The sequence below is a fragment of the Marmota monax genome, unplaced genomic scaffold (assembly GCF_021218885.2).
Source record: "Marmota monax isolate L192 unplaced genomic scaffold, Marmota_monax_Labrador192_F-V1.1 WCK01_AAM20220418_F8-fsc00035, whole genome shotgun sequence".
NCBI classification, from domain to species: Eukaryota; Metazoa; Chordata; class Mammalia; order Rodentia; family Sciuridae; genus Marmota; species Marmota monax.
The window spans coordinates 2,723,897-2,740,281 of record NW_026691961.1 but is presented as its reverse complement, the minus strand read 5'-3'; the positions used below and the strand labels follow the sequence as shown (position 1 = coordinate 2,740,281).

At 44.9% G+C, this 16,385-nt stretch overlaps 1 protein-coding gene across 2 annotated transcripts in view; it reads left to right on the top strand.

Moving 5' to 3' along the window:
* The window catches only part of Iqck (IQ motif containing K), a 117,873-nt gene that overhangs the window by 1,432 nt on the left and 100,056 nt on the right, over window positions 1-16,385 (top strand). Inside the window, exons 2-5 of one of the 2 annotated variants that reach the window (XM_058575703.1) lie at window positions 5,435-5,499; window positions 6,652-6,808; window positions 7,034-7,163; window positions 8,129-8,226. In XM_058575703.1, coding sequence (XP_058431686.1) covers window positions 5,471-5,499; window positions 6,652-6,808; window positions 7,034-7,163; window positions 8,129-8,226 — 414 coding nt within the window. In that variant the 5' untranslated portion in view covers window positions 5,435-5,470. The remainder of the gene's footprint in view (window positions 1-5,434; window positions 5,500-6,651; window positions 6,809-7,033; window positions 7,164-8,128; window positions 8,227-16,385) is intronic. The other variant, XM_046434655.2, reaches the window with a different exon arrangement.

Below are 16,385 nucleotides of genomic sequence, written 5' to 3'. Positions count from 1 at the left end.
GCACAAGAATGGGATCCTAATTAGAATTAATTATACTCCACGTATGTATAATAGGTCAACATATACTCTATTGTCATGTGTATCTATAAACAACAAATAAAATAAAAAATTTAAGCCTAAAAAAAAAAAAAAACAATTGGAGGTGTGATTAGCACAGCTGAGGAACAGAATTTCTCATTTTAGTAAATTAAGTAGTCACAGTGTGGTTACTGTATTGGATACTGCAGGTCAGGAAATGTTTACTGAATGGAAACAAACATGAATGTGCCAGTGTATGAAGATAAGGGATGATTTGAAAGCAATGTAGAGTACAGAGGAAGTAGAAAGTAGTGGACTCTTGAGAGCCAACCCTCAAGGCCATCTATGTCAACTCCCATCCAGGTCTTAAAGTCCTTCTCCAGCATTTCATTGTTGTAGGGAAAAATCTTTTTATTCTGAATGTTCTCCTTATAACTTCCACCCTTAGGACCTTTGGTACTGTGACCCAAGGAGTGAATCACTCTACCTACAAAGAATCCACTCAAATATTATGGCTGTCTTTCCAGAACATTCACTTCTGCAAGCCAAACAATTCTTCATAATACAATTTGCTGCTAGAAGGTGGTGTTGGGGACATTGCTCAATTTCATCTATAAGGGGGAGATAATGTTGTGCCTACCTCACAGGGCTGTTGTGAGGACCAAATGAGAAAATGTATGTGGAGGTGCTGAGGACAGAGCCCTGCATTTAGTAAATGTTCATTATTGTCAACAAAGGAACGTTCTTTGTGTTATATTTTAGAGGAGGAGTTTGTGTTGGTCCATCAGGACTCTAGGGAAAAAGCAAGTGAAAAGCAGGTGAATCTACACTTAAGATTAAGAATTACATTCTGTTAGGATGTCTTCGTTCAAAAAGTAAACTGTCACAGCAGACACACCTACAGGTACTCAATTTCATGAAGACAAAATACAGTATAGGTGAACTCTAACTTATGGTCTTTATCCTCCCTGTGCTGTGCTCTGGTGTGTGCATGTGCCCGTGCCTCCCTGCCTCTGTGGTAACTTGTTTGTAAGTGTTCTGGGTTTGCCCTCATCTTTCCAGTGACAACTAAGGATTCTCAAAAGCATTTATATTGGGCTGGATGTAACGCTGGTAGAGTGCTTGCCTAGCATGTGCCAGGCCCTAGGTCCACAAGTCACTGCAATGTTTACGGTTTTAACCAAGACTTGAGCCCAAGTGTTTGGAGTTTATAGTTTTCTTTTTTTTTTATATGACTTTTTTTTAATTAGTTACACATGACAATACAATGATCTTGACATTTCATACATTTGAATCAAATGGAGTATAATTTCTTATTTCTGATTGTACGGGTTGCAGAATCACATTGGTTAGGGTTTATAGTTTTCTATTTTGATATTGCTATGATTACTGTTGTCAGTATTTTTTTAATCTTTTTTTTCTTTTTTAGTCGTAGATGGACACAATATTTTTATTTTATTTTTATGTATTGCTGAGGATCGAACCTAGTGACTTCCACGTACGAGGCGAGCACTCTACCACTGAGTCACAACCCCAGCCCCTTATCAGTATTTTCTTTATTGTCTTTGGCTCATTGTTTAATCAGTCACTCTCCAGCTCGATAGCCCTCAAAGATGTTATAAAATCTAACCCTTCATCTCACCTGCCAGATGCCAGCGTGGATCAGCGCTGACTCAGTGCTTGTTCCTGCCCAGCAGCTGAGCAAGCCAGAGGAAAATGGCCCCCGCCACTCTCAACACTGCTCATCATCAGCTCCCATCAGTGCCTCCTCTCACTGCCCACACCCACTGGTCCGGGGTTGGCGCTCACTCCTCAGGGGTTCAACAGTACCGCTTAGCGGGGAGGCATTCACTAAGGAGGCAATGGGGGGGGGGGACAGCAGCCCAGTTTTTATACACATGCTGGCATCCTTACACCCTGCTGTTCCCCACTCAGCCCACCATCTGGGCTTTGCTATTCCAGGATCCTGCTCCTACAATTCGCTACTTGCTTTTGCCTCCAAACACCCTCTGGTTCATCTCAGGAAAAACCCCAACCTTGACCCCATATCCTCTTTAGCAGCAACCAGTCTAGAAAGAACACAGCTCTCTTGTTCACACCACTTCAGTTTCCACCCTCTTACCAACCCAGAGCAGACAATCTTCTCCTTCATTTCTCCCCAGAAGGTGTTCTCTATGATCAATCAAATTGTTTTAAATAGTTCAATGCTCTTTACAAACCCTTTGTCTTAGGCCTGTCAATGTAACAACACAAGTCTTTGATCACCTGTGTATTCAAGTTGAAATCTCAAGGTGAAACCAATGATTTCTCAAATATTTCAGATTCTTGTAAATATTCCCAAGGCTTAAAGTAATATACATATTGGGTTCTCCTGAGGCTAATATGTTTTCCTATACTTTTAAATAATTATTTCAACTGTATCTCTTCTATGGTCGTGTGAAGTTTTGTGTTTTTTCATCAAATTTTAACTGAGATTTTTGTTGGAAAAATAAGAATGGCAAATAATAATGAAATGCAAATAAAAATATTTTTTCAAATGTGTATGATTGATTATACTTGGAGAAATAGGCAGTCTCACTATTATTACAAACTTTTTGTAGGAAAGTTTGGCAAATTGCCCAATTTTTTTCCCTTTGACATAACAATTTCACAACTGAGTTAATCCCACAAAAATGATTTCATTGAGATCAAGATCAGTGGTAAAGATGCTCATTGCAACATTGTAATAATGAAAAATTGTAAACAACCCAGATGCCTACTAAGAGCACACTTGTTAATAAGTGTGGCACAGTAGAATTGTGGCAGCATTGAAGGACCCAGTATTCAACACCTAGAAGGGTTCCTGGCATGTGGTAGGCAGTAGGTAGGGATTAATGGATGAATCAAAAGAACTTGCTGCATCCGGGCATGGTGGTGTACACCTGTGATCCCAGCAGCTTGCGGGGCTGAGGCCCTAAGTAACATAAAAAGGGCTGGGAATGTAGTTCAGTGGTTAAGCACTCCTGGCTTCAATCCCTGGTACCAAAAACAATTCGATGTACTGTTTGGTTTATTTATTCATCATTGATTTGTTTATTCAGCAAGAATAATTTGGGGATATAATAACAAATAAACCAGGTACTTCCCTTGCCAAACCTACAGTCCATTAAAAAGAACAGCATAAATTTTTATAAAATTCAAATAAGGGGAAAAACTGATAAAGAAAAATGTGGACAAGAGTTATGAGATTCTGTACTTTAGCAGTTGACCTAGTCTGGGAGATTTAAAGCAAACATATTTGTGTATCTTATATTAGTAATACATTGAAAAGATTCGGTTGGCTGTATGCCAAGCCTAAGTACTCAGGGATAGGATTAGATGTGACTGCCTCTAAAAAATATTTCTGTGTTATTCGAAATTTTCTTTCAACGATTATGTACTGATGTTGTATTAAAACAGTGGCGTAAATGTATACATTTTAAACCTAAATAGTTTTCCCTTTATCTCAGTGATTCTCAGGATGGGTCGATGGGGGAAGAAGGGTGAATTTACATGCTTGCCCAAGCAGAGGGAAAAAGTGATAGAGCTGTGTCTGATACAGTAGGCAAAATTCTAACATGGCCCCCAAGATTCCTAACTCCTAGTGCACATACCTTTCAGATGTTAAGCCAAACACCTGTGTTGTTGTGAAAAGATGCTTTAGATGTATTTAAAGTCCTTAATCATCCACTTCACATGATGGTGGGCGTGGCCTAATCCGGTGAGCCCTTGAAGCCAGATCAAGTACAAGAGACTCCTGCTGGCACTGAAGTACCAACAGCCCTACTGTTGCCCGAGGCAAGCACCTGAGGGCAGACTCTAGGAGCTGAGCAGTTCTTAGCTGACAACCAAGGAGACAACAGGGACTCCAGCCCTTCAACCACAAGAAAATGAACAGCTAGTGAGCTTGGAAAAGGACCCCCAACTCCCAGATACTAAGTCAGAGCTGTGATTGATGCCTTGATTACAGCATGAGACACCTCTCTCTCCCTGGATTTTTTTTTTTTTTTTTTTTTTTTTTTTGGTACCAGGGATTGAACTCTGAGGCACTCGACCACCGAGCCACATCCCCAGCCCTATTTTGTATTTTATCTAGAAACAGAGACTCACTGAGTTGCTTAGCGCCTTGCTTTGGCTAAGGCTGGCTTTGAACTTGCAATCCTCCTGCCTCAGCCTCCCAAGCCACTGGGATTGCAGGCATGCGCCACCACACCCGGCCCTTATTCCTGGACTTTTGACTCAGATAATTTGTGTTGCTTTAAATCCCTAAATTTAGCTGGGTGTGGTATTTAATACTACCTGCAATTTGGGGCATCTTAGGAACATCTTGGAACATACTCTGTGGGCACAAGGAGTATATGAGTTTCCTATCACCATAACAGATACCTGAGATAACCTAGAAAGGGTTCATTTTGGCTCACAGTTTTGGAGGTTTCAGTGATTGGGCCTATAGCAGGCAGCACAAGACGGTAGAGCAAAACCACCCACTTGGTGGCTTGAAGAGGAAAAGGAAGGGGCCAGGACCCCACTCTCCAGGGCTTGACCCCAATGATCTGGAGACTTCCCACTAGGTGCCACCTCTTAAAGAGCCTGTCACCTACCAATAGAGCAATCTGGGCCTGTGGGAGGCATTGTAGATCCAAGCTCTCGTGAAGGGAGACTACTGTAATTAGTTGCACAGTGATAGCTGATATTGAGAATCAAATTGCTTGTAATCTATAGTTGGATGTACGTGTCCCCAGCCTGATATTTAAAATAGTGTCTTTTTCAAAAATGAGACATGCTGTAGTACCTGTGAGTAACGAGGTAAGGAGCAAAAGGTAAGGAGCAAAACGTAGGCACAACGGAGCTGCATTCCTTCAGTACCATCTTGGCCAAAACATCTTTTGTCATCACTGTCAAAGTCGCCTTTAAAACATGAACCTTCCCAGAAATGTTTTACTCGACTTTTCTTTAGGGTTAGGGTTAGGTTAGCCCGTGAGCATTTTCTGTCCCTCTCTCAGCAGTAGTTACTGCTGCCCTGTACGACTTGGGTGGAATGTTCTTTGCATTACTCTGTTCCATGTGTGCTATTGGCATCTTCCCTTACCCTCCTCCCCAGTCTCTTCCTTCCTCTGTTCCTCCTAATGTTTGAGCAAAATCTGAACTAGTATTCTCAGGCAAAGAGTCTCAGACTCTTACATAAAGCTTTGGCTTGCATGTGAGAGGTCAACCGTCCATTTTAAATAAGTTGGCTTATCCACACTAAATATTACCTTGCAATGGCCAGTTGGTTTTTATTTCTGTAAACCGCCAACTGAAATAAAATTTAAGAATATTTCATTCATAGAAAAAGAAATGATATCACAAACTGCAATGAAGCATGGCATTTGAGGATTTTTATTCCCCTTCCCTTTAGAGTACCAAGCTGAGCTGCCTCCCTTTCCAAAAGGATATGAAGTCAAACAAGAGCCTGAAATTACTGTGAGTATGACCCCGGCCTCATGCTAAATAGAAGGCTCTTAAATGAGACTAGTACTGAGGGCTGGGGAAGGTCAGACGGTGTCATGAGTTAGGAGGTGAGAAGGAGATGGTGGACTGAAGCTAGAATCAGAAACTTGAGGCCAGTTACTAATGGTGTGACCTAAGCATCACATAACCTCTTTCAGACTTTGCTTCTGCACTTATTAAATGGGACAGATAATCCTCAACTAACAGGGCATCTGTGGGGCTCAGATGAGATCCTGGAGGAGAAAGGCCTTCACTGTGGATCCAACAGCCTGTCTGTGTTGGGGACAAGTTCCTCTGCATTCCAGGGTAGGGCAGATGCAGAGTAAAAGGACAGGGAGCCAGGAGGGAGGCCCTTAGAAACATACCTTGGAATTAAATATGCACAATGAATTTGAAAATTTTAAAAACATTTGCAGAGATGAAGGGACTTGTGCAGGGTCACAGGGATGGAATCAAAACCTGTCTGTAGACTCATAGCTTCAATTATAGCCACCTCTGACAGAGTTTTTGTGTCTAAAAATCACATTTTGTGAGTGTTCCTTTTTCATAGCATCATGTTTTTGCTCTATGGATGCAATTCTTTCTCAAGTGTTTGTGCAGATTCTGCATCATATAACCTCTTGTTCCTGGATTATTTGTCTTTATTCCAGGTTCAATTGTGCTCTTTTAGATCTTAACCTTTTGCCTTTTATCCTGTTGCTTTTCTTGATCTGTATAGAGATAGTTGAATATTTATTTAAAATCACCACTTTAAATAAATGAGTTGATTTTTCTGTATTGCTGGTATTTTAGGGTTCTCCAGAGAGACACAACCAATAAGAGAATATAAATAGATAGACAGATAGACAGACAGACAGACAACCAATGGGAGACGATACATAGATAGATGAAGGAAGGGTCTTTTTTAGAGGAATTGACTCACACATGATTATGGAGGCTGAGAAAAAGCCATGGGCAAGTTGGAAAACCAGAGAAATCAGCAGTGTGGTTTGGTCAAGTCCAAGGTCAAAGGCCTAAGAATGGCATGGCGGGTACTGGTGCAAGTCCCAGATGCCTACACCCAAGGAAAAGGACATCCTGGCTGAGAGAAAATTCACCTTCCCTCCACCGCTCTCTTCCAGCTAGGCCCCCAGCCAATTGGATCCTGACCATCCACACTGGGGATTACCTCCCCGCTCAGTCCTCCACTCGGCCACTGATCTCCAGAAACACCCTCACAGACACGCCCAGAAATAATGCTTCACCAGCTGTGTCAGTCCAGTCGGCATGGAAAACTAAACATGTAGGTTTGTTTTCTGGATGGGTCTCTTCTTTGAATAGAAAAACTGACCAGATGCTTGTGAGGAGTGTTGTCCATGTGAAGACTATTCAGGGTGAGCAGGCAGTCATTGGGCCAGGAGCACTTCATATAAATAAATAAGAGAAAGGCCTATCAACAACTGAAAAAAAAGAAAGGATTCAGCTTTCACTGTTGACATGCATTGACTTCCCTCCCCTCCCTCCCCAGGTTTCGCCCCTGGAGGAAACGGTTTCCCAAGGCTTCAACATAGAGCACTATTTCCTACCCCCGCCTTTCACCAGGGTCTCACATATACCCTGTCCTCTAAAGATCTCAGAAACTGTTGATCCAAAAACATGTGAGTAAGGAAGTGGGTTTCCTTCTTTTATAGTTTGGGGTTTAGAACATTACAAAACCATAGAGTGGGGATAGGAGTGGTCCCTAGACCTCAGGGAGACTGCATAAATAAGAGACTGTTGTTGTTTTAATTCTTATTTTTAAGAGGAGTATCCTCACTGAGTGTGGTGGTGCATGCCTATAATCCTAGCAATTCAGGAGGCTGGAGGCTGGAGGATCACAAGTTGAAGGCCAGCCTTAGCAAGCCCCCAGCAACTTAGCAAGACCCTGTCTCAAAAAAAGAAAATTTAAAAAATGAAAGGACTGGGGATGCAGCTCAGCGGTAAAGGGCTCCTGGATTCAATCTCCATTACCAAAAAAAAAAAAGAGGAAGTATTATCATCTTTCTGTTGATTTAACTTTAAGGTTAAAATGCAGTAGAGATAATAATAAACCACACTCCGATTCTACCTTACCTACAAAGAACAAAAGGAGGAGCAAACAAATGCAAGAAGTAGAAGAAAATGTCGTGGTGCCTTCCTTGAGTGCAGACTGCAGCTGCTCCTCAGGCCTCCCTGCGGACTGTGTGCCGACCACCACCTCCATTCCCATGGCCCTGGGGCCCTTTCCAGTTTGCTCCCACCCCCAGTTCTCCTGTGGCCACAGTTCCTACTGCACTCCTCTTGCTATTGTCCCTCTGCTCCTCTGGCCACACTGGGCTCCTGGCTGTGTTACTGCCTGCAGCCATAACAAGCTGGGGGCCTGCCCTGGTGTGGGACCCACCTACATCCTTGGCAGACTACGGAGGCTCACAGGGACATTTTAAGTTTCTCTAGTAATGCAGTCAGATTCCATGGTCTGGAGCAGATGTCACACTGAAGGGCGAGTTAGTGATGGACAGTACCTTTTTATGGTCTAAAAATTTCTCCCAGGTGGGTGTGGGCAGTTTGGGATTTGCAGTGGAAATTTTGTTGTTGTTCACACTAGGTTCCCCCAGAAAATATTTGGAAACCTACATCTTTCCAATCCTGCTTCCTGGGATGACTAGCCTCCTTCACCAGGCAAAGAAGGAAAAGTGTTTGGAGGTCAGTTGTTTGGTGGGTGGCTCTAATTTTAAATCCTCAATAATTCATTTTAATCAAATGGCAGCCCATGATCTCTGTGCCATCCAGTTGTTATTCTCCAGATGATTCCTTGGGGTGGGAAAGCCTGTGTTTGGGTCACTTACCCAAGGCTAGTTGTGCACATAGCACGCGCCAGCGGCTGTCTGGCCCCTGTGGCTCCTGAGCGCTTCTCCACCCTGCCTGCCGCCCCTGCCTGCTCTGGCCCCCTGCAGTGTAGCACTTACCAGGTTTCCTGGGACTTCCTGTTTATTGTATGCACTGATTAAAGCTCTTCTTACCTCCCTTTTGGCTCTGGGTTGATCTGCCCCCTCCCACTTCTCCCTATTCCTCTACTTGGGGCCACCTGTTGTCACTACCAGGAGAGGCCTGGAATGCACTGGGGGCCCAATAGATGTGGGTCTTTATCACCCTGCAGCAGCCTATCTGGGTGGATCATCTGATCTGGGCGAATCCCTGCCTAGATACCCTCAGGCGTGGCCTCTGCTCTGCAGGTCACTGGGTACTTTGGGCTTGCATGTGTCCTGCATAGTTCAGGGTCTGCAGTTTTGTGTAACAACACACAGAGACTGTAGAGGAACAGCAACATTTGCTGTTGCCCAGGTTCCTGCTCTGCACCAGGACCCCGCTCAGTGCTTCACCCCTTGTTATTTCACTCAGCTGTCAACACAGCCCTGTGGGGTTCCCTCTGTCATCCCTGTGTGCACTCTGCAGATGCGGAAAGAGGGGCACAGAGGTTTGAAATATGATCAAGGGCTAATGGCAAACTAGGATTCAAATCCAAATTAAATGATTCAAAATGACACTAAAAATGTTGGCCTGATTCCAGTGAATGCACAACTGATGTGACACATCCTGTGGTCTGTAAAACCAGTCAGAGTTCACGGCTTCACCTGAGTAGTTGCCCTGTAGCCTGGGTTCCCTCTCTGAGAAGAACTGTGTCCTGCCCTGAGAGACAGTTTTTGTGTGTTTGATTCTCCTTTAGCAAAGTCTTAATGTATACTGCCCCTCTGGCCTCCGAAGTGCCCCATTGCCTGCCACTTGATCCCCTCCGTGTGACATTCCTCCTCACAGGCCTCCCCATAACAGTTGCGATTTACTTGAGGCAGAAATGGATTATGAGGCACTGGTCAGAATTTGAGTAGCCTGCTGTGCTGGTCAGCTGTCACTGTAATGAAATACCTGTGATAATCAACTTACAAAAAGAAGAGGTTTATTCTGGGCCAGAGTTTGGAGGTCCCAGCCCATGGTACATTGGCCCTACTGCTTTGGGTCTGTGGCAGGATAACACATCACTGTGGGAGCATATGGTGGGACAGAACCACTCGTATCGCCAGCCAGGGAGGAAGGAGAGAGAGGGAAAGGCTGGAATCCCATGGTCCCCTCAAGGGCACACCGCCCATCACCTGCAATCACCCGCTAGCCCCTACCACCTCCCAGGAGCACACTGTGGGGACCAGGCCCTTAACACCTGGCTCTGGGAGACACTCAGCACCCAACTCTGGCACACGTTTATGAAGGAGGAGTGTGGGCGCACCCTGCTGTTGAACAGTGGGCCCAGAACCCCCAGCCTGGCTTCCGAGGCCCTCTCTTCTGTCCCCCTCCCTTCCTTCATCTCCTGGTCTCCTTCCCCAGCTGCCGCAGTGTGGCTGGGCACAAATAACCGAGCCGCCACAAAGCCTTGTAGATTCAAACAGCAACTCTTTATTCCCCAACTCTCACCGGCACTGCACACACCACACGGGAACACACTCCCTCCTCCACCGGGCTCCGTCCAATCTCTCCGAACCCCCGGGAGAACTCCAAAGTAGCGGGCGCCCCAGGCAGCAAGAGCCGCCCTATTGCCCGACAGTAAAGGTCAATATACAATTCAATCAATCCAGCATCACAGCAATTATATATAGCTTAACTCAGATCATCATCTCAATGGTTCCCTGGTGTCACCTTACAAACATTCCCTCGGCAAATGCCAGGCATCATTCTGACTGGGCCATGGCTCTCAACACCCAGCACCCCCTCCAGACAGGCAGAACCGCTCTGGGCTCTCTGGGTCAGCCCCCACCTCATGGCCTCTCTGCATATGTTCCTTCTTTTTTTAGAAAAAAATCCTTGGGCTCCTCTTCTCGGCATAGTTAAGCTCTACTTGCCTTTCAAGTGCACCCCGACACCCTGTTAGGCCCAAACAGAAGGAATTGACCCCAGCACTCAGACTTCAGAGCACTTTCATCTGTTCCTCATTTTATGGTAAATGAAGACATTCTTAATATACATATACTTAATGTTATCCATGCCTGTCTTCCTCAATATTTTAAGTGATCTGAGGATAAATTCTGTCTCGGATTTATTTTTATGCTCTCCTCAGTGCTTGGATCATTCCACCCAATGCCTGGTAGATGGTGAACGTAGAGTTGGCGCTTGATAAACATTGAATAAGTGAGCATATGGTCAGACGAGAAGACAGTGGCATTGTCACCCTGTCTTGACCCAAACCCTGGTCTCTTCTTTCTGGAAGGCTGTTCTGTTGGACTCATCCCTGGAGGACTGAGGGAGGAAGCAGACATCTGCCTACTTCATGGGGGGGTGGGGGCAGGACCCTGCTTGCATCAATTTTGCAATTAATGAGTCAAGTGGGCCTTGGTTTCCAGCATAGTGATTGAGAGCAAGACTCCGGAGTCAAAGTCACTAATATTTTTTCCTTTTTTTTTTTTGTTATTGTTGTTTTTATGTGTGTATGGTTTTTGTATGTGGGTGCGTGTGTTGGGGGGGTTGTTTGTTTTGTTTGTTTAGAGTAATGGGGTTTGAACCCAGGGGTGTTCTACTACTGAGCTTTATCCCAAGACCTTTTTAAGTTTTTTAAAATTTTGAGCTGCGCACAGTGACACATGCCTATAATCCCAGTGACTCGGGAAACCAAGGCAGTAGGATGGCAGGTTCAAGGCCAGCCTCAGCAACTTAGGGAGGCCCTTAAGCAACTTAGACCATGTTTCAAAATTTTACAAAGTAAAAAAGGGCTGGGGATGTAGCTCAGTAGTAAAGTGCCCTGGGTTCAATCCCCAGTACAAAAAAAAAAAAAAAAAAGAATTTTTTTTTTTTTTTTTTTAAATTTTGAGACAGAATCTTCATAAATTGCTGAGACTGGTCTCGGGCTAGTGATCTTCCTGTCTCTGCCTCTGGAGTTGCTGCGATTATAGGCATGGCTGAGGATCAAACCCTGTGCCTTGCACATGCTAGGCAAGTGCTCTACCACTGAGCCACAACCCCAGCACCCCCACCCACCCACATGACCTAAGTTTGAAATCCACCTCCATCCAAGCTGGCTGCACAGCCTAAGGAAAGTATTTCATCCCTCTGAGCCACTGCCATTTCTGTATATGCAAAATGAGGATCATCTCAGAACTTGCTTATGGGTTCACTGCAAAAGAGATAAGACAGCCCCTTCAACGTGCATAGGACGGACCTAGAAAAATAAGAACTTGACAAATGTTAACTTGTTACTTATTATTAGTTTTTATGTGCTGCTGGTGTCCCCCAGGTCGGATGGGTTACACCTGTTACCTGAGTGGCCTGGGTCTTGTTCCCTGGTCAATTGGAGGCCTGATTCAGCCCTGGTTCCCATCTTCCAGAAAAAAGCATCCAGTCCCAAAGTGATTTTATGAGGAAGGTGTATTTTCTTGATAACTTCCTGAGGATGCTAGCAAGAGGATTTTGTTTGCACCTGTCAAGCAATACTTCATTAATCCTTTCTAGAAGCATTTCTGCCCTCTCTGGACACCCCCTCCCCAAACAGCTGCTGTAGACCCCTTCTGAATCCGGAATAAGTCTGTACTTGCACGCCCTCTCTGCAAAGCTAACTAACGCCCAGCATCCCACTTGCTCTCCTCCAGTAAGGTGCAGGTCGACTGTGGGAGACCAACCTTGTACGTGACTGAGTCACACTCCCCGGCTGGGTGCTGAGGCGCTCAGTCGAAGAAATGTGGCAGAGCTTTCCCCACCCTTCTTGGGTTCGAGGGTTGGTGTCTCGTGCATGGGTGTGTCTTACTACAGCCCCATGGGTGGAGCTACGCTCACCTATTCTTTGTAATATAACCCCTTGCCCTGTTTAGGATAGAATCTTCCATGGAAGTGCCTTGTGTGTGTCCCCTTCTCTTACTGTGCCCTTGGGTTGGCCTACCCAGGTGTCAGTCAACCTGCTGACAGTGGACATCATGAAGATAGACTCAGCCCCCTGAAACCTGACCCCTTGCCTCATTTGAATAGCTTCTCCTCAATAAAAGGGGTCAGCGCATGCTTCTCTCTTCCTGCGGACCCTTAAGGTCAGAAGAGCCATCACAGCGACCCCAAAGAAAAAGGTATTTGTGTCTCTTGTGTGGTTATTTTGTGCAGCCCAGTTAGCCCAGTTTAACTGGAGTGACCCCTGAGCCTTTTAGTCAGGAAAACAGAAACCCAGCAGTCGACTGCTGGGCGTGGTAGTGCACACCTGTAATCCTGCGGGTCAGGAGGCTGAAGCAGGAGCATAGCAAGTTCAAAGCCAGCCTCAGAAATTTAGCAGGCACTAAGTGACTAACTCAGTGAGGCCCTGTCTCTAAATAAAATACAAAAATAGGGCTGGGAATGTGGCTTAGTGGTCCAGTGCCCCTGAGTTCAATCCCCACTGCCCCGCCCCCAAATGCAGTTCAACCATCATCCACAGCTTTTGTGGGTGGGAGCAGGTGCAGGAGCTTCACCTCAGCCCAGCTGAGACAGGACTGTAAAGACTTCTCAGAAAAGTTTAGTATTTTTGTTTGTTTTATTTAGTGGCAGGGTCTCACTGAGTTACTTAGTGCTGAGGCTGGCTTTGAACTCGAGATCCTCCTTCCTCAACCTCCTGAGCTGCTGGGATTACAGGTGTGTGCCACCGCCACCCGGCTGTTTGTTTGCTTTTGTGGAACTGGGAATTGAACCCAGAGTCTTGCGCACATGCCAGGCAAGTGCTCTGCCACTGAACTATACCCCATGTCAGAAAAGTTGAGTTGTTGTTGTTGAGAGGAGGGATTGAACCCAGGGGTGGTTTGCCCCTGAGCCAAGACCTTACCACCTCCCTGCTTTTTTAAAATTTTGAGACAGGGTCTCCCTAGGTTGCTTAGGGCTCACTAAATTGCTGAGACTGGCCTTGAACTTAGGATCCTCCTATCTCAGCCTCCTGAGTTGCACCACTGCACCCTACAAAAGTTGAGTTTTGATGCACAGGTCTGATGAATTCAAGTCTAGGGAAACCTTGGTCCCTTCTCTTTCTACTGACTTGCTACTACAGACCTGGTTGTCCCTTGTGAACCAGGAAACACCACAATGGTCAGTTCCCCTATTTTCATTAACATAAGAGGACACTCAGCTGAAGCAGTATGACCAGAAAAAGCTGGTGAAATAAATGGCAGCAATCCCAATACTGACTATCCAGGTAATAGCTCTCCTCACCTTGCTTGACAACCGCTGCGATAACTGAAAGAGATAATATCAAAAGTCAGATAAGCCGCCTTATGATTACGTGCACACTGTCAGCATTGGTCCAAATATCGCCTCATTTCTTCCTTAGAATAACCTCTTCCACCAATTCCTTTATGGAGTAAAGCTGAAACTCAGAGAAGTTGATTATGACCCAAGGTCACCCAGCCAGGGAGCTGTGGAGGGCATCTCCAGATGACCCCGGAGCCTGGACTTTCATCCCTCCCAATACAGGGGAGTTGGTGGCTGTCCTCTAAATAGCTTCCATAAATACTGATTTTTTTCCCCGCTGTTCATAGCTGCATTCTGGAGAATGATTGCTACTTGGTTTTGGTTCTAAAACCCAGTTGGTTTCTGTGCTCGCTTCGGCAGCAAATATACTAAAATCCAGACTGCTTCTTCTTCTCAGCTATTGTTCACTTGCTCACTTGGCCACTTACTTAATTCCTGCACACCATTCCTACCCAGCCTTCCCCCTGGACACATGCTGCTGTCCAGTACAGGCAGCTGGAGTGGGAGTGAGGACAGAGGGGTTAGAGAGCAGGCCCCTCAGCAGGGCCCTGCCATCGTTAGATGGCTTTGTCTCCCTGGCTTCTAAATGAGGGAGACCAGACTTCTCATGAGTCACATTCCAGTGACCTTATTGCTTTTTCTTATCTTCTTGTTGACCAAAGTGTATTCAGTGTGCTGTGCCTTTTATTAAACAAAGGATTAAAACAATACAACATAAACTTTGATTGTAAACATGTAAAGAATAACTGCAAGCAGTGAACTCACTGGGGTTTAGTACCATTCAACAACAAATATTCACGAAGCCCTACTGTGTGCTGACCAGGGGGCCAAGGCCTTGGGGTCACAGGGGACAAGACAGGCCCTGTCCTCCACAGAACTAGATTAGTAGTACAGTCTTTGACAGGTGAAAAACAATGAGGAACTAGGTTTTTTTTTTCCTCTCCCATTTATGAGTTCTTTTTTTCCTCCTCAGAAACAAGAACATATGAGGACAAATGGCACGAGTGTCCCTGAGGCTGGGAATTCATCTCTAGACCCTGGGACAGCTATTCCACTGTGCAGCCTTTATTCCGATTTATTCAGCCATTATTCTAATTTATACCCCTTCAGGGGCACAAAATCAACTAGAAAGGCAGTAATTAAGATTTTACATTGAAGGTTGCATGTCTAATGTTTGCCCATAAATAATTTTATAATGAGGGGACTAGAAACAGTTTCCAGCCCCCCGGCAGTGATAAAGTGCTTTTAGAGAATCCAAGAAATTTCTATTTGTATTAGAGATTAATGAGGCATCCTCATGCCAACTCATATTTCATCTCTGACACCCCACAGATGAGCTGCTGCCGAGACTAAATGAAAACAGTCCAACATCAAATGCTGCGTGGTGCTTGAATGAGCTTTAAGGTTTAAAGTGTCTAATGAGTGAACAAGGAAGATAGGAAATGTGGGTTCTTGAAACTGTTAACTTGCAAAAACTGATAAACACTCAAGGCAGGTGGGCACACTGGGGTTCAAAACCCTGCTCTTCCACTTCCTTACAGGGTGGCCTTAGGTAACCTGAGTCTCAGTCTCTCCTCTATTAAAGGCATGGCAGAGCTGCTCCTGTTATCAGGAGGGAGAGGCAGTATTGGAAAATGCTCCCAGCCTCTCCAGTGAAGCTAAGTTCCGTCTGTGCCAGAAAGCTGTTTTCTGAGTGCCACAAATACGCAAGGTGGATGAATTACTGTTAACTTTTTTCCATTTCCTGACTTAGGCATTCTTGATTAAATCTGATTCCCTTCGTTTTTCTCCCTTGGTCATGTAGTCTTTTGTGTTTTTGTGTTGTTTTAAGACCTGAAAATTACATTATTGCCACCTCAACATTTGTCAGGCCCAAGTGGAACTCCTGTTATTCAGATCCGCACGACAGATTTGCATTTTCTCCATTCAGCTGTTCCTCACATCCTGTCATTGGGAATAGATGCTTAAACTGCATGATAACTGGCCTCCAACCAAAATTACACAACTGGAACATTCTTATCTGTCACCAGCCACCAGACTTGCATCCAAATAGCTCGTAAACAGTGGCATAATTCATTGTTTTGAGGGGCCATTCAAATATCTTGAAATAGCATTTACAGTAGGTCATTCAAAAATAATTGCTAATTTGAATTTTGCCCTTAAAATGTTGACTTCTAGTTATCTATATTTGCTTTTCTTATTTTCTGCTTTATTCTGTAATATAGCCCTTAAAGTGCCTGGAACAGAGTAGCAACTCAATAAATGCTTCTGAATGAATATGATTCTTCATATGTCAGGGTCTTCTTTGAAGAGAGCAAGTTACAGAGTATTCTGTGGAGGTCAGTTTGCCTTGGCCACTAGATGAAGAGGTGATTCCTTAACTGGACCTGCAGTGTTTGGATCTGCTGCCTCTAGAGGGAGGTAAAGGATGGGATGCTGCCCGGGTCTGTAGGACCCTGGTACTAGAGCCAGGCCTGAGAAAATCCCCACAGAGGAAGGGGCCTCATAGCCAATGGAGAGCCAGAGGGTTGAGCGAGAGGTTGGAATTCAAGAATAGCAGTTGCCAGCACTTCCCCAAAACTGTCCTCCATGCCAGATCTTGCTCTAAGCACTTTAACCATAGGAAATTATTA